The 19,204-nt window shown below is 38.7% G+C and overlaps 1 protein-coding gene across 4 annotated transcripts in view; it reads left to right on the forward strand.

The window, feature by feature from the left end:
- The window catches only part of col16a1 (collagen, type XVI, alpha 1), an 85,441-nt gene that overhangs the window by 18,636 nt on the left and 47,601 nt on the right, over positions 1-19,204 (forward strand). For all 4 annotated transcript variants that reach the window (XM_026156034.1, XM_026156037.1, XM_026156036.1 and 1 more), the window contains 4 exons: positions 10,252-10,375; positions 11,099-11,380; positions 13,251-13,331; positions 15,210-15,278. In XM_026156034.1, coding sequence (XP_026011819.1) covers positions 10,252-10,375; positions 11,099-11,380; positions 13,251-13,331; positions 15,210-15,278 — 556 coding nt within the window. The remainder of the gene's footprint in view (positions 1-10,251; positions 10,376-11,098; positions 11,381-13,250; positions 13,332-15,209; positions 15,279-19,204) is intronic.

The following is a 19,204-nucleotide window of genomic DNA, read 5'->3' on the forward strand; positions in this document are numbered from 1 at the left end:
GGTCAGCGCGCAGTATTTTATCACTCTGTCCAGCGCTGCGAGCCGTGAGCTCCGCTCACTTGAAAGGCCCGATAAATCTGTCCACTCTTTTCGGTTGAGACGTTTTGTTCTAAAAGTGTCACATATATTGTTTATCACAGACTTGGAGAGTAGTCGTACTTATGAAAAAGGGGCGAGAAAAACTGAAAAAACAACTGTCACTTCTTGGGAAATCAGCATCTTAGGAGCCAAAGAGAAAATACCAAGATGTTTTTGTTTTGCCTCTAACCATACAAAGAAAGGATGGGAACGCCATCTCTTCCCTGCTGCTCGTTTGGGATTTTGTGATTATTGAAATTTCGATGCCACCGAGAGCTCCGCTGTCAGTTTTATCAGTGAAGAACGCTACCTGGGCGACTTCTTTTTAACTGAGACAGAAAATAATCAATGTTAGCACATCAGCTTTGCCTTCTGGGTACCTTTCACTTTGCTTGAATTGCTCTATACATAGAACTCACTGTCATTTATGGGGTTCTCTAAATAATTAAACCAAATCTGAGACAGGCAAATCAAATAAGGGCTATTGTCTAATGGCTATGAATGCTAATTTTCTTCTTTGTTATTTGGTTGTATAATTTTTTTACTCATGACTTTAACTTGCATCCATTTCAATTTTTGAACAGGTTACCAATATTTGAATAGAAGAGTGCAGGTGCACAAGACTTTAAAGGATGTAGTTAAGGGTTAAGTCCAGAAGAACAATGCATAAGAACAGTATCTGAAAGTCAAATTATAGGAGAACTGGACTGAAACTCAGTGGAAACAGGTTACGTGGAGTTTTAAACCATCGTCTATAGCAGTGGTCCCCAACCTTTTTTGTGCCACGGACCAGTTTATGTCCGACAATATTTTCACGGACTGGCCTTTAAGATGTCGTGGATAAATACAACAAAATAAAACCAGTACCGGTTTGGGGCTGTATTGTAGCCAGTTGTCGAACTATGAATGCAGAAAAGTACAGTCATATTTGATCTGTCATGCAATTCCATCTAGAAAGTGTCTCTTTGGCAACAGCTTCATTTTTCAGTATGGTGATGATCACTAACACACTGCCACTACTGTAAAACCTGGATAGAAAAAACACAGTGGAACACTATCAGTCATGGATTAATCTCCCCCGAGCTCAGACTTCAACATTATTTAAGCAGTGTGGGATCATGTTGACAGGGAATGGAACAAAAGGCAGCCACCATCCAAAGAAGAGCTTTAAATGTCCTTCAAGAAGCCTGGAGAACTATTCTGAAGCCTTCTTAAAGAAATTACGAGAAAGCTTAAAGAGAGTTCAGGCTGTGTCGAAGGATGAAGGTGGCCATACCAAATATCAACTTTCAAACTTGTTAGAATTGTTCAAACACTGTTTTCTTCCTCATGTGCTCTATTTCCATCTTACTGAAGAAGTAGTTTAATACACAACTGCACCTATTTACCATTTTCCTGGCAAAATATGAAGAAATGAGGTTCGTCTCAAGACTTTTCGCAGTACAGTATTTGTGTGTCCCTGCAAGCATATGTGTGTGTTGCTCTGCATAGATGTGGCATCTTGCGTTAGATTTGACCCCTTTTTTCATGCAAGGTCAGGCTGCATGGGGTGTTTGTAAAACTAAGTAACAAACAACGCACATCCAGCTCCGACTCGCTGTCACTCACACGGCTTTTTAATTCATTTCCTGTGAGGCCGACTCAAGTGAAGGACGTGTGTTCTGTAATTGGAAAGTGGTGTTTTGCTTTGTATCCCAGGCTAATCCAAGCTAATGCAAATGAGTGACAGTCAGACGAAGCTACTCGTCTCCCGCCTCTCTCAGCTGTCTGCTGACAGTGAAATGGGCACCGGTCACAACTGGTCACACGCATTTTAATTTCAGAGAAATATAATGTGGTTGCTTCGAGCGTGTTTCTGTTATGCAGCTCTAGTGTATAGAAGTCCTGTAATGTTATGGAATGAGGCCATGGTGGAAGCTATTTAAGTCAGAAATGAGATGCGTTTAACGAATTTGAGACTCACTATCACCCAGCAGGAGTGGTACAATTTGTAGTTTAATTTAAAAATTGATGCTGCTCTTATTAAAAAGAAAGTAGTTACAAATTTATAGTATTAAGATCAAGAGATTGAAGTGGTGGGGGCTCATGAAAAAGCAAAAGAGCAAAGATAAGTTGCAGCTGTATTTTTGAAGAAAAAAGGCAGATTCGGGATAACTCGGTAAGGAGAGACATATATACTCCTAGCTATTGTTGTCTGTAACACTCTTATTGTGTAGGATTTGATCTTTTTTCTCTTCTCTAAATCAAACTTTCTGCAACAGCTTAAATGTCATTTTTCTAGATGGGGGCGGGGCTCTGGAACATCATTTATTAGCAGTGCTGTCACCTGCCTCTGGGGATGTCAGTATCGGTCAGATTGGTTGTTCCACTGCTTAGGTCTGAACCAGAACATCTCAGAAACTACAGGATGGATTGCTGTAACCCTTGGACTGATATTTGTGGTCTTCAGAGAATATATTGTAATTGCTCCACTGATCACCTTGGTTTACCCTCTAGCTCTGCCAGCAGGAAGACGTATTTTTGCTTTTAGTGAAATGTCTGGCAGCTGTCAAATTGACTGACATATCATCTGATACAAATTTGTAGAGGCAGCCAAGGTGCCCAGAGGATCAATCCTAAAGATGTTGGTAATCCCCTGGCGTTTCAGCTAGCACAAGACACTGACATTTGTGGTTCTGAAAGAAAACTCTCCACTCACGGATAGATGAAATTGATGAAATTTAAATCATACATTGACTGTCCTCTCAAGAAGGATTGTGATAGAATTTATTTTTTTTATTTTTTTCCTATCAGCTTCAGCTGTAAAATCAGCATGCAAGCATTGTCATTGTGGAAATCCAAGCATGCTAATGTTAGCATTAAAGGAAAAAGTATATGTCCGCTATAGCTTGAAATTGTGCTTTTTCCCTTTTTTTGTGTATGTGTCAGGTTCTAGCTGTTTAAAATTCCTTACGTTTAGTTGTGTATAAAACCATCAGGGATAGAAGTCCTCTCCACTGAAAGCAATTGATTCCAGCACAGTTAGAACCCAATATAAGGGTGTCTGTATTCCTCTCCAGGTGATATTCTCATCTTAAACTAGAGATCTGCTATTTCAACATTAGATTTCTTCTTCCCATCTTCCCCTGTGCCTCTCTGGCTCACAGAGACTTTCTTCTGCCGCCTTCCTCTTTCTCTCTCTCTCTTTTCTGTTTTTTTAACAAGTAACTTTCTCTCAGAGTTAGAGTCTAGATCTGAATCTGCTGGGCCCCGCAGTGAGTGATTTATCTCCCCGTTGCATGTTTGTGTGTATATGTCTGACCCTGAACATAATAGGCCAAGTTGCAGTACTTCCAACTTAAAAGTCAATAGTTTCCGTACTATGAGTGCTTTTGTGCCCTGCAGCTCATGTCACTAATCGACAGCAAAACAACTGTGTTCTCAACATTGGATTTTCTGTCTCTCCTCTCCATTTCCCTGTCTGTTTCTATTTCTTGCGTGTGCTTTTTCCATTTCATTTCCACAAGTTGTGTGAACCCCAGAGTTTCCTATATATTATCTCTACCTATGTGCGGATTAGTTAAAGGCAAATTCTCATGCATTTTCATATTGTACCAAGTTTTCTACTCTCTCATCTTTCACTTGCTTTCTTTCATGTGTTTTTCTTTATCACCCTTTTCTTCCACTCATCTTCGCTTTGTTTTGACATCCTGTAGTTGGCTGTTTTCCCTTGGATCTTTCCTCAGTTATAAATCACTGTCACCCCACTTCTAGGAAGGGGAAACCAGCTGCTCCTTCATCTCTCAATACATCTGCACACTTCCAAGCAGTGAATGCGTGTGTGTGCGTATGTGTATTATATTTATGTGCTTAGGTGCCCTTGACCAGCAACTGAGAGATGAGGCTTGCCGGACTGTATCTGCTATGAAAATTAATGCCAAAGGGTAACACACGGGCTTTGCATTGTACTGCAGTCACAAAACGTATAGTGCAAAAAAAAAAGAAAGAAAAAAATAGAAACGTAATGGGAACATGCATGGAAAAGAACAGGACTCACGCAGAAGTGTGTAAATACACAAACACACACAGGATTACTTTGTTACTCTGTGCTCATGAGGATGTGAAGGAAAGATATATGAGCCCAAAGATTTGTCCCTATGAGTAAAAGCCCAATTAAATGAGATGGCAACTCTCTGGTTACTCACTGTCTTCATGTGAAGACGTGGTTTGCAAATAACACACAATAACCATCAGTAGGTTGGTACATATATTCGTAACCCATAAATACACATAGTATACACACCTATAAAGATTTCTACACATGCAAATTATTTAGTGGTGCTGCAGTACAGTAACTACATTCCCTTTTCTGCTCTCCAAGCTAATTCCTTACTGGACTGGCCAATGATTTTAGGTCATTGGTCATACATATTCATATACAGAATATATTTACAGAGATCTGCTAAGACTTATTAGACCACTATCTCTTTTTGGGGCTGTCACATAGAGACTTTGAAAGGCTCTATGTGACGCATCACGTCACATGTTAGATTTTCAGTTCACTCAGAGGCCACATACACTGAAAAAAAGGGACTGGCCATCTCTTGGATTTATGTAAGCATCTTGCATGTATTTAACACAATTACCTCATGTTTTAAAGATAAATGTAACTATATAGTGTAAAAACTACATGATATGCAGAAAGGGTGTATTAAATTGTTCATATCATGTTCAGGTGAAGTAAGTCAATAAGATAGCAACGTTAAATCTCGTGAAACCACGCGTGATTTCATCTCGCGGGCTTTGGATCGTGGTTCAAAAAAGGCATCCATCTCAGTCAAGTCGAGCAGCCAACTCTACGTTTTTGGTATGTCTTGATTTTTTGAATTAATATTTACCATATTTCAGCCAAATGTAGTTAAACGTCTAGAGTGTCGCCATGTAACATGCTAAAAAAGAGCCATTAGCTTATTTGCTGTTTTATCTGTTGTCAAAGAATTGGCGCTTTTTCATTTGAATTTGTCTTTGGCACAAGAGCCGTAATATCACATTAAACCTAATTATGAGGCACTCATAACATAATTTGGTTTTCTGTGTGAATAGATTTGCCAACTGACTCTTCAGTTACATTGTGTATTTACTGCACCGTGGTGTTAGTGAGATTTTGGACATTGAACAGCTTTAGCTAATATCATTAGCGGCATTATGCTAGCTTACATCCCTACCCCTCCTGCCCTCACCTGCTGTCCTTTTCTTTTTGTTTTTTTTGCTGCACATTGAGAGACCACATCTATTCTGCATTTCACCAGGAGTCAGCTGATGGATTGTGGGTTCAAGGTGTTATGGTAAGAAAGTATATTCTATTTTCGCTTAAGGTTTCTGTAACTTAATTATAATAGGTTTTGTATAATTATTAGGTGCATGCATACACAAATAGACCACCCTATTAAAACAACTGAGAAATCCAAAATCTGCCATAGGTTTAACTTATACCTGTATGTATTGTCAGAAAGGTGATTACTGGACTCACATTAATGCACACTTGAACTAAAATGAGGTTGTAACTTGTGGGTTCTTGGGTTGCAAATCAGAAACAAACATCTTTGGATTTTTTTAATCCCATAAGATCTGGAAACACAGTTTTTATTCAACAAAACATTACTGATTAACCAAGCACAGTGCCTGCTGTTATTTCAAAATGTTATTTCAGATAAAATGCAGCATTCCAGTGCATCCCAACCATGCCTTTACAGTCAAGGTTTCTGACGGAGCTGAGTTTCTCTCTGACAGTCTGCTGAAAGTGTTTGCAAAGTGATCGGGGGAACAGTGCACAAAGCTAAAGGATGTAGCTGCCATGATGACAGTAAGAACTTTAAAATTCTTTAACTACAAAGTGCATTAGGTCAGTAAAAGATTTTTATGCTGCATCCATTGAAACAGTCAACTATTACCTGTGAGTACTGATTCCACTGAAAGGATGCCATTCTTTTTTGTCATGCATTTACTGGCCCACTGAGAAAAAATTATCTTTTTTTAAAAATATATGTTCTGGAAACTATATATCCATAAAGTTGATGTCAAACAGGAATTTTTGATATTGCTTTGTAGATGCTGGTGTTGCATGTTGACTGGTTTAAAAAGTCAAGTTTTTGTCTGGGATCATTTTCTTCTGTGCTACTGAAAAGTTCACAAATCTCTGTTTTCTTTGTTATAATACTTTAGGATGACATTAATGCTCAAAGGGGGTCTCATCAAAGTGCTCCGCATCTGTGTGAAAGACAATTGCAACATCTTGGTGCAGGAGTTCATGGTGAGTGTTTTATGAGTAGATTGTGGCTTTGCAACATTTAAAAATGCATTTAGTTATCCACTTGATCCTCATTGGACTGGTTAGGACCAGTAGTCCTCTTTAATAATTTGAAGTTCACATGAGGCCTAGTAGTGAACTCGGCCGCCGGCCCTTGAGGCCCCACCCCTACCCCTGTATTAGGGGTCACATCAGTGTGAAAAAACTTTAAATTTGTCATTCTAGTGAACAAAGAAAAATCCCCCCAATATTTACATTAGCTTTTGTTTGAAAAAAAAAAAAAAAAGACCAACTGACCAACAGCTAACCAAATTGTGGGGCTGAAAGTCTAAATTCTAACATCTTCTGAGTGACATAACCTGGATTTCTGATGGGCCGGTGTCTTTCTAACAAAAACTAATGTAAAGCATTTGAAATTATTATGTTTTTCACTCTGTCTTAGAAACTCTGTTAGACCATGAATGGCAGCATGGCAGGCAACTCTTTGGCTATAGCTATTTACTATGGTTTAAATTACTCTAACATTAGAACTGGTAGATTCAAAAGAGATGAGTTTAAAAGGGAATCTTAAAAAAATGTTTTGTGTTTAACCAGGACTTGACTGAGGCCACTGCACAGATTGAGAAAACCACAATGAACATCTGTCTCCAGAGATGCGCCAGGCAATGACTTTTCTGATGTTGGCATCATCATCGAGGGTATAGTAGTTCTTCAAGATCTGGATAACGTGACCTTTGCAGTAGCCATGCTGTTTGGACCTTTTTTATTCCTTCAATATGAGTTACCCATCACAGCTCTGCTACACTTTTGAGGTGATTCAATGGGTGGTAATGGAGTTGGATGCAACTCAGCTCTCAAGAAAAGCTCACAACTAAGACAAAACTGCTCCTGCAAGGAAAGCTCACTGTTATGCATGCAAGGTGATCAGCTCTAGGTGAGAGGACATTTAAATCTCACACTTGTTCTGCTGCATTTTTGAAGCTCAATTCCAGGAGCAGATCGCAGGGTTCATTTTTATATACTCTGCAACTGCCATGAGGACAAGCTGTTTTTGTTGTTGTTGTTTGTTTTTCCTTTTGCTCTGTACAAGTTCTCTGTTTGTCTGTTTGGCAGCATTTTTCAATTTCTGTTTGTATTTTTTCTTTCTTTTACTAGTGAAGAGATGTAGCGTGAACAGTTATACAGTCTAAATATCCCATATGGGTCGTGTGAAATGGTATTTTCAGTTTCATTCAGTTGAAGTAAAGAACGTTGAATATTTCTAAGTATGCTGTTTTGAACCAAGATGTCACAGTATGATCAGTGCTGTAATTTTTGACAGTCACTGTATCAATGTTATTTTTGCGTCTCTTGAATAAAGTTTTTGACCTGCAAGTGCTAATTTCTTTAGTTATTGGGGTAAAATGGGTAATGTTAATAGGAAGGTGTTTGCCAATTCAGTAACCTAATTTAATGTTAATGGAAACTAACATTTCCTCAAATTGTTTAGTTATAATTGTTGTTTAACTGAATCTTGACGTCAGAGGCCTTAAATAGAATGTTTTGTATTGTCCTGTAACATTTTTCAAAAGAAACAGTCTAATTTCTTTGCTGTGATTGATTCCAGAGAACACGGAAGAACTGACATTATTTAACTGTTGATTTATATAGATTCAGTGGAGGAGTAATGTCAGTTTAATTCTTTACCTACTGTCAATGCAGTGAAATTAGACATTTTGTTTTTAAAGGTTACTGGTGGATGCCAGCAACCATCTTGGAAGAGAACAATACAATCTGTTATAAGGCCTCCATTTGAAAATTGTGTATTTGATACTAGAATATAATAGCAAAATGTAATTTGAAGATAACATGTAGTATTTAAGTGACCAAGTAGTATTGGGTAAAAGTTATTGAATGGTGTTGGGATAAAGTGAAAAAATTGTGAAGGATTAAAATATTCCAAGAGCTCAAATTACTTCATCAAAACATGTTTAAGTCACATTTTATCAACACAAATTGCACAGGTTTATTGAACATGAATAAATTGTGTTAATTTAACTCAATTGTTTAAGTTGCTGCCAAAGCAAAACATCTGTGTGCAACAAATGTCCACCATTGAATTAAGTAAATCCAACAACATATTTTTTTCAGTGTAGTACATAAGATGTGTTGGCTTGAAAAGGTTAAGCAGCAGATTTTCCCCTGAGAAGGCAGGTTTTGCATCACACATGAAGCCATTATTAGCTTATTTGTTGGACTGTTGCAGTTTTAAATGACTCAAGTAGTTTTCATGAACAATCACCCCCAACTGGTAGATGGCTGCCCCTCGCTAAGTCTGGTTGTGCCGGAGTTTTCTTCCTGTTAATATAGAGTTTTTTCTTCCCACTGTTGCCAAGTACTTGCTCATAGGGGTCATCTGATTGTTGGGGGTTCCTTTCTATTATTGTATGGTCTTTACCTTACAATATAAAGCACCTTGCAGGTGACTGACTGGAATGCCTTCTGGACGACCACTAAGTGAGGCGAGACTTCTGTCCTATTCTGAGGCAGATGCAGGATGCTGGAGAGATTATGACTCTCGGCTGGGTTGGGAACCACTCGGGTGAGCTAGAAGATTTGGGATGTGGGAAGTCTGGGCTTCTCTGCTTAGGCTGTTGCCCATACGACCGGAACTCGGATAAATGGTAGAAAAGGTGTGGATGCTACCCAAATGCCAATTTAAAAAGATGAGTCTTCAGCTGCCTTTGAATGCATACACAGATAAGCTCACAGAAAATAAACTGGATGGGAGAGAATTCTAGAGAGTGGGGGCCACTACTGCAATGTCTCCATCACCTTTAGTTTTTATTATACATTTCAGGATGGACGATTAGCCCTGATCAGAAGACCTGAGAGTCTTGCTGGTGACATATGGTATTAAAATTTGCCAATATAGGTGGGTACTTTATGCAGAACCCAAAAGGTGAACAGCACAACTTTGAATTAATTTCTAAATATGATGCAGAGCAATTGCAGTAGGATGAAAATGTATTATAGTTCTCTGATGATGAAAACAAGAACAAACTAGAGCCTTAACATTCAAATCCAACCTTAACATCTGGTTCTCATCAACAGTCATTCCCGGGTCTCTAATAGATAACATAAACAGGACATAACAGGAGAGGGAACCCAGATTTCTAAGGACCTGGGGGACTAGGCAGGCAGAGATGCACACAACGATCTTTGTTTTATTCTCAGTCAGCTGGAGAAAATTACATAACATCCAGGCTTTTATGCAGTTCAAAAGCTTTAAAACACATTGAGGCTTAAAAGTGATATAAAGCAGAAAATCATCAGCATAGAAATGATAAGAACTGTTTGTGTCTCAAAATCTGATATAAAGGAAGTTGAGACATCCAAACCTTTACTGGCTAATGAGCACCAAAAGCACTGGATACAAATCTATTTCCCAAAACAATGGAATGACTTCATAACACCTTTTGTTAGCAATCACTGGGAGAACTTATGACTGTAGTTTTAGTTTTCTATTCATTCTTCATAGACTCGTAAACCGTGAATATTCCAGTTTTTCTTTTCCTGTTTTTTCTGCCTTTTTCATTTCTCCTCCGATAAAGAGAGTAATGCTCCAAAGAAGCATCAAAAACACATTATAACTTTAAACTTTATGTTTTTAGTTTGTAGCACAAGCCCTTTGTAGTTTAGCTATTTTCTTATTTTTAAAAAATACTTTTGTTGCTTGTTCTCAGTGAATTCTCTAAAGTGTGAGAGGCTAGCACTCTCCATGAGCTTTTAGTATAAAACTGGAGAAGTCCCTCTTTAATCATTCTCTGTGTGCAGCTTCACAGTTTGCAGCTCCTGTGAATAGAGGAGTGTCTTGGATCTGACCCCTCTGAACTTCTGTGCTCCAGCCAGGTGTTCCCCTATGGCCTGCCAGAGGAGTTCACTCTGGTCTTCACCCTGGCGTTAAAGAAGGCTGCCTTGAGAGACACCATCTACCTCTTTCAGATATCGGATGCGCAGGGATATCCACAGGTGCCGCTCCCTCATCATTTCCTCAGTTTTACACTTTCTCCCCCTCCCCCTCACTACTCTCTTTCCTTCTGTTCTCTCATTACTTGCTTCTCCCTTGATCTTTCACCTTTTTATCCCTCTCACTTTTTTGTCTTTTCATTCTCTCCGCCGCTCATCTCTCTCTTGCATAGTCATCCACTTTCCCTTTCGATTTCTTTTCTCTTGTGACATCTTTTCAATTTTCTCCCCCCTCTTTCATTCCATACGGCTTTTGTCCCCTCGTATTTTTCATCCGATACCCTCTCTTTTGCTCCCTGTCTCTTTGTCAGTCTTCTTTCGATCATCTCCGACTCTCCTCTTTCATTCACCTTCATTGTTATTCACTTGTGTTCCATGATGAAGCACTGGAGTCCCTCGGAGTCCCGATAATCACTAAGAGTTGGAGGCCAGATTTAAATACTTGGCGTGTATGATGGATGGAGGCCAAGTCGCCTCATTAGCAGTGATTGATTGGCTGTACTGCTTGTGTGTGTAATTAATATGTCTTTCCCCTTTGCTAGTCAATTGTACAGGTTTGTTAGGTGGTAATCACGTGTACGTACTGTATTAAAGTTTGTTGAAACCACTGCCAGTCAAACACTTTGAGATATACTTCTTTTTGTTTTACCTATTTGCATTATTTTGAGTTTAACTGGTACAATGCCACCTCATTTATCCTGTTCTTTGCCTCCAATTAAAACCCAGCTCTCCGTAGACGTCAGCGGCCCAGATCGCACCCTGTCCTTTCGAGCCAAAGGGGCAAACCCTTCAGCGGACCTGGTGGGTTGTGTTTTCACTGGAGAGGGAGTGGAAGCCTTGATGGATCTGCACTGGCACAAGTTGGCCCTCAGTGTCCAACACGGAGCTGCTTCCCTCCATGTGGATTGCAGCTCAATTGAGACCAAACCCCTGGAGCGCAGAGGAGCCCTTCCCTCTGATGGACACACTCTGCTGGGTATTCGGGCGTCAGATGCTGGGGCTGTGCAAGTATGAGATTAATAAAAAATATAATAATTTTATTTTTATAGTGTCAACAATAAACAACAATTTAAAAAAAATACAGAAAATCATAAACACACAGGATATAAAAAACTTACATGTATAGTTAACAGGAAAACCTCAGTAAAGACACTTCCTAGATAGTAGATACAGTTGGACCTAATCTGGCATTAGCAAATGGTGTGTGTGCCAGATGTGTCCCAAATGGTTGAAACATATCTAACATCTGGCCCCTATCAGATGGACTTTGGCAGAGTTAGACAATCTGAGTCAGCGTTATAAGTAAAGACTAAATGAGACCCATAAAATAGGGCCACATTTGGGCTAAACATTCAGTGCTCTTATGGTTTTACAGAGGGGAACCCTAAAAGCTGCTTTTGATTTACTTGGGATGCTCAGGAAGAAAGCTCCAATGCTGAGACACGAACAGCAAGGTCTCATTCACCCCGAGTAACAAAGTGAGTGGCTGGAAAAAACCAGGAGACTTCTACCAGAGGACTCTATAGGGATTAAAATATCAGCAACGTAACCGAGAGCCTGATTGTGGAAAGCCTTAGCCATATTTTAAAATCAGTCCTCAAACTCAGTTCATAAATATGCAGAAAATGGAGCGACGTGATCTGTTTTTTTTTCTTCTGTGGCGTGACTTAGGTGCTCCCAATTTCAACAGTGAGGCTTCTTTCACAAAGCTGGGTGCAAAACAAATGGAGAGCGGTGCAATCTGCCGCCAGCACATTGATTAAAATAAAGTGGTCGACAGAACTCGAAGCCAGATTAAAACACACCAGTTACCAGAGTTTGCAGTTGTCCTTTTGAGCCTCCTGAGCATGTTTCAGTGTTGTGAATTAAGCAAGATTGGAACATTTTTTTTCCACCCAAAAAATTAAGTCTTGTTTTTTATAGACGGTATCAATCACAAGTTAAATTTAGTTTTTTTTAACTCCTCTAAAACATTCAATACAACTGCAAGCAAAGCCCAAGGTTTGCCAAGGGTAGACTTTTTTTAGCTAGTGCTTGGCCATTCCATGCTTTTAAAAATGGTCTACTGGGAAAATAGAGGGACATTAGGCAAAGAAATATCACACGCTTGACTTCACGGTCTTGACTGTTGAGGAGCTTTTGATTAAGATTAAGGTTTGCAACGTAAATGTCATCTCAAGTTACTATTTGAGCATATGGTGACCTTTAGTCTCTCTCTGTATGAGGAACAAACTGTTTCAGAGGTGTTATGAATGAGCCAGGTTGAGGTTAGTGCCACAGATGAGGGCATCCTAGAGCACAGTTGAGTAATATAACACAGTAGACCCCTGACATTTAGAATTTCACCACTTTATCGAAGCATTTATCCAGGAAAAAAGACATTCCCTACCATCCTCCCATAAATGCCTTTCAACTGAAATCATAGATATTTAAGCTTATATGTATGTGTATATGCGTCTGTTCTACACCCATAAGGTTTTCATTCCTTTAAGACAATCTCAATGAGTCCTGATTTAAAAACATAAGCGAATATATGTAGTGAATTGAGACTATTAGTGCTAAACAGATCCAGTAATCCGGACAATTAATTTAATGATCGGTTAACCGGCCTAGCTGGGAAAACAGCTAGGCCACTTTTGTCAGTTCAGGGGGGAACACACGCACACTCTCACACAACCGCAGACATTCACAGGAAGCATCTGATGAAGTGATTTTCCATTGCTTTACATTAATGAGAAATTAATTGACTCTCAGCCATGTTTACTGCCTCATTTACACTTGATGTTCTTAATAAAATAAACAAAGCAAAGTACCCTTAGACACCGCCATATCCAGCACTGTATTTACTATCCTCTCTCTGTCTGTCTGTTTTTTGCAGATGGATATTCAGCAGGCAATGCTGTATTGTGACCCCTCACTTGCCATGCACGAGGCCTGCTGTGAAATACCTGGGGCACGGGTGAGAGTGGAAACCCTTACTGTCTTTACCAGCAACTATAACTTTGTATGGAGCAGAGGCTAATAGCAAAGAGTTTAAATGAAAACTTTAGCTTTTTGGGAAAATCGTTGCTTTCTTTCTGCGTCTACGTGCACTTTACAGCATGCCCTACTTTAGCATAAAAAAAAGCTGCTTAGCGCACAAAAGAGCTAGCTTAACGCTGTTGGAACACAAAAGAAATCTACTTACTGACATCTCCAAACACTATCAAATTAGACCAGTGTTGGGGCACAAAAACTTTAAAGCAATCACCACAGAAATGGAGGCTGCAAGCCTGACTGTTCATCACTGCTTTTGTTACCTGTTGAAGATGAGGATCTGGCTGCTGGGCTGGTGTTAGCATACACTCAGCTTCAACAGAATTCTGGCTTCTTGGCTAGCTTTGAGTTGTGTTAGCAGTAATGCTGTTATTTCTGTTTGAAGATCTTTGGCTTGTTTAAACCCGAAGTTCATTAAAAATTCAAATAAAGTAAAAAAGAGTTGTTTTGTAAACCTGACTGAATGTAAATTTGGGGCAGACTCTTACTTTTGTTGAACCAAAGCTGAGCTGAACTGAGCCCCGGTGACTGTAACTCAGCACTTGTCGCAGCTCCATGACAGTAAAAGTAATCTGTTGGATGGCTTTTACTGTTAAACAGCTGCAAGAAAAGCTGAGTCTGCATTATCCAAATTAAATACCATAAAAAAAAGTCTCTGCAATTTCTCTTGAGACTTTATGGGTTTTTTTGTTAATCAGCAATGCTTTGTCTTTATAATGCTCTATTCTGTTTTTCCCCCTCCACTTATTTTTGGTGGTCAGAAAGGAAGAAAAAAACTTGGCTGCAGATCATGGTATGCAGGAAGCCCATATTTTTATAGGACTCCATCAGCTGTTTGACTAAGATTATTGTCTTAATTCTGCTCCAGAAACTTTGTTTGAATCTATAATATGTTAATCGACAAGAATTTAATTTGGTTATTTGCACATAAAATGTGATTTGCCAATATTATTAGCTTAAGGCGTGACTAAAAGCCATTTTCGAACATTCACGTTCCTTGTCGCACCTTCCAGAAGCCATTTTCTATTCTGTTTCATTGTTTTTATAGTTCGTTGTCTTTCTCTTGCCTGTCTACCTCTTTTCTTCTGTGTTTTTGAGCGGTTATTGTTTGCAAACTTCAGACAAGCACCTTATCAAATAGAAAACAGATGCATTGGACTGAAAACCCCATAAAAGTGTGTTGAGCAAGCAGTTGTTCATGGGAAGAATTGTAAACAGCCAGTTCAGAGTTTATTTTTAAGCTGAAGGTATTTCATGAATTCACCCAACTTTTTGTAGCAATTCTCCAGGGTTGTCTTTGCTTGCGTGTCGTTTCGTGCATGCATATGTGCCTTTTTCATTACCAGATGAATTCATGGGAGGGATACAAACAGGGTGAGAAGCTCCTTCAGAAGTTTGAAAATGCAGAGGCCTCTGGAGGAGGGATTGGATCCTGTAAAATTGATTAGAGGGTTTGAAGACGAAAACCTCTTCTCCTTTGCTCATGGCGTGTGTGCTGCAGGGCCTCCTCCAAGCGGCGTTTAAATTTGAAATGAGAAGTGGAGGAGCACATACATATGTGTATACGCACACCCATGAAAGTTGCAGCGTCTTGAAACGCAACTACATAAGAGCAGATTTTGTTTCTACACACAAAGTCAGCCACTATTATGTTATTTGAATGTGAGCGCTTCTTATCAGAAGGGACTTATCCCAAGCATCTCTTAAAGTTGGTAAAACATGATTTTAACCAAATTTTACATCCTACCCAAAGCAGAAATTTGACCTTAGTGATCTAAATCTTGTCTTTGCTCTCTTGCAGTGCCCTCCTGATGCTCCCAAGAGCCGCCGTGCTGCTGAAAACGACCTGTTGGACAACACATTTAACCAGGTAAGACTACCGATGCACAACACATGTACAAACACAAAGCGAGAAATTTCTAGTTGCTTAGAGATAAAAATAATAATAATAATAATTACACAATAATCACAGAACAGCAGCACACACTTGGCAATTATAAACCATGTGGACACCACTACTAAAGATCAATAGGACGTCAGTGGTATTTCAACTGATGTAAGCATAGCAAGTTACTGATAATACTTCAAAATGTTGTACTACTTGTACAAATGTATTTAATTTATTAAATCAACATTAGTTTAAAATAAGTTTTAGTGGATTCACTCCTACACTGTCTGTCAAGGAGAATTCTCAGACTGTCACTGCCTCCATTTGTAATCACCACATCTACAAAAGACATCACAAAACCATAAAGTGAATAAAACATATGAAAAAAGTATGAAAGGAGCATACTTTGTTCAGATTTTGATTTTTTTTTTTTTTACTTAATGTATGTTAATGTGAGTCTGTCTTCCTCTTGCTCTCTCTCTTGAGATCTGGTGTACATAATCGTGACATCAAAGTTATATTGGCAAGAAAAAGTCAGTTAGTGACACTTTAGAAGAGTCTAATAATCACCACTGTCAAACTCACACATCTCCAGTATGTGTCACTACGGAGCCCCGCAGGGGACATTGGAGAAAAAAAAATAAAGCTGAAGTCTTGCGAGATCTCGCGAATGTTTTTTCTTCTCAGCTCGAAGCCGACCGGGAGGTCGAGGCACGATGTGCTGGGAGTGCGATGATAAACCGAGCAGATTTACTTTTGCGTGAGTCCTTATCCGATGTATTTATAGAGGACATGCAGAAATGTTCTTTCCCATGGTTTTTTAAATACTATTTACCAGTCAACTATAAATCAATGACTTTTCAATAGTGGACAAATGGGATGCACCATTGGGAGAGGGGTGAAATGGAATAGTCCAAACGATAATAGCTTTATTTTTTTTAGATCAACTGTAACTTTATGACTTTTCAACCTTTTTGTTGCCACCTACTCTACACTTACTACTCTATACTATATTTTCTAACGTTAGTTCAAGATTTATTTAACTTTAACCCAACCATACCCATATGGAAAAGAAATAGTAAAAACTTATATGTGATTACTCATGAAAGTGGCCACTTTCTCATTACTTTCATACATTGTTTTAGTAAGTATCAAAAACATACAAGTTTCATTTTATAATTTTTCAAGGGATCTTATATCTGTTTTCACTCTTGTATGCTTTTCATACAAGTTTCACACAAGACAGATACAAACTTTATAAGATTTATATATATCTTTTCCATATGGGTAATGATGATTTAGATGAACAGCCAGCATTGATTTAATATCGTCTTACTGTCCAGAAAATATTGTAATCACCTCTCAGAAGAAGAAAAAGCCAAAAAAAACAAACCCAGAGTCAACAAGATATTCCTGCTTGAAGTCCACTTGAACGTATCTCATGGAAAAGGAATATCCCTCCTCTTATTCTCCTACCTATGTAAGTTATTTGTCGAGCATCAGTTTAAATGACCCACCAAAGAAAACATGTTTGGCTACTGAAGAACTATGGCAGAGTAAATGGAGGAAAGCATCTTTTTTTACCCTCCAGGTGGACATTAGGATAATGAATCGATGTCATGCGGAAACTACGAGGAGACACACATGCACCAATTACCGTACACAGCAGATTCGCTTCTTATGCCCAAGTATTTCTAATACCAATGACAAACACTTTACTCTAGGAACAAAATGAAGGGGGGGGGAAAAAAACAAACCCTTGTCTCTTGGATCGTGAATTATCTCCCCCCCGCCTCTCATCAGGCATAGAAATAACACAGACAAACACAGACATACACTTGGCCACAACTTTGTTCTTCAGGCAGTTTGAGCTGTCTGAGATGCTCCTGCTGGCAAGCAAACGCCGGCCAGCAGGACTTGTACCAAATGGCTTTGTTGTTCTCCGTTGAAGCTCCACCATGGACAACATGTTTTCTGCTCTGCAGTAGTCTTTATCATTTTGTCATTTTCTGTGACTTCTGTTCAGTAAAGTCTGCTGGTAGCAATTGTTCAAAGTGTCTGTGAGCAGGGTCCAACGCATGACAAATAGAGCCTTATGCAGCACATGGGAGACATTTTTTCCACAAATTGTCACAATACTTTTCAAAATTTATTTTTTGTTCTTGCTTTAATATCGCTTGGTATGTGGAAGTTCTTCCAGTAACATACAGGCAATTTATTTTTGTTTTCACAGCTGCCTGTTTTATTATTCATATTAATGGGACATGTATCTAATTATGCTAACTTAAAACTCTGGCAGATTCTAAGACAGTAATCAGTCCCATAGATGGTTTCCTCACCTTTCACTCTTTCTCGCCTTTTCTGCTATTATAAGTTCTAGTAGACTGACTGCTTTTAGGTAACAAGACATTTAGTCTTATTATGATTAATGTTTTTATCTCTACTGTACCCGTTCTCTCTCTCTCTCTTTTTGTTTTTTAAAATAGCATAGCGCTCAAAGACTGGTAATTCTAATTTCATCTGTGTATCACTTTTGTACACCCTAAATAAACTGTGAAATCCAAGATTCCAGTGTGTGAGCCAGATGTTATTGATGCATACCAGAGCAACCATTAATCTTGGATTAACAGAGAGACAGCAAGTTAACCATGTCATATGTGAAGAGACTCGAAAAACAACTTCTCTAGACGTGGATTCCTTTCTTTTTCATCTACAAATAGCCTTCTACTACTTCTAAACATGAAAGTTGTTTTAGAGTGGCTGGAGTAAAAGTTGTACACCGTGGCTCTAGAGGGACCTGCGAAGTTATGTCACTTAGCACTTAGCATGGTTCAACACTTGGTGACAAAACCCGTTGATGGACGAATTGCTTTCTGTATAGCTTTTGGGCTATTTTTTGTTGTGTTTATCTGCTTTTTAAGGATAAAGACTGAACCTGAAGATTTCAGGTAACAGAGGCATAATATGAATATAAAGCTATTGAAAGAAACTCAGCTTAGGTCATCAAAGTGAGCATTTTTTATGATCATTATGTTTTTTAAGCAAAACTTAAATTAAAAAAAAATTGTAAAATATTCTGTTCCTTCCCTACCTCACATCTGATTTATGCATACACCTGCTTTAGCTCAGCTTGTTCCAACTCTTCATGCATGTGGAAAGAAATATTCAACACAAAACTCATCCAAGAACTGTTCAAATCTATATACTGGAATGCCTCTTTCATTATGTATTAAAAAATAATATAGCTCTTAAGATTAGTTAAATACAGCGTGAAATAAACAACAACAGTATTGCACATGTCATTGTTTATTTAACAAAAACTAAGCCAAAATGCAGACGCAGCGCATGAAAAACTAAGTACACCCCTGATTCTGTACCTTCTAGAACCACATTTAGCAGTATGGTATAGTATAGTATATTGAACTAATCAGCTTTTTGTATAACTTAACACAATGCTGTGGAATTTAGGCCCACTCTTCTTTACAATCTTGATTCCGTTCATCAACATTTGTAGGCATTTTTTATGTACAGCTCTCTTAACATCTCACCACAACATTTCAATCAGGTTGAAGTCTAGACTTTGACTGGACCATTGCAACACCTTGATTCTTTTCTTTTTCAACCATTCTGTTCTAATTTCAGCACAGCTTTAGCTGACTCACTGACTGTAAGGTGTCTAGAGCCAAAATCGTCACGCCTCCATCACCATGCTTGACAGTTGGTAAGAGGTGTTAGTACTGACGTTTGACTTTCACCAAACAAAAGTACTTTGCATTATGGCCAAACATGTCCACTTTGTTCTCATCTATCCAAAGGACAATAATCCAAAGGTCTTGTGGTTGTTTTAGATGCAACTTTGCAACCTAAGCCATGTTGATACGCTCCTGTAAGAGAGATGCTTTCTCCTT

This window comes from Astatotilapia calliptera, chromosome 22, assembly GCF_900246225.1.
Source record: "Astatotilapia calliptera chromosome 22, fAstCal1.2, whole genome shotgun sequence".
Lineage (NCBI taxonomy): Eukaryota > Metazoa > Chordata > Actinopteri > Cichliformes > Cichlidae > Astatotilapia > Astatotilapia calliptera.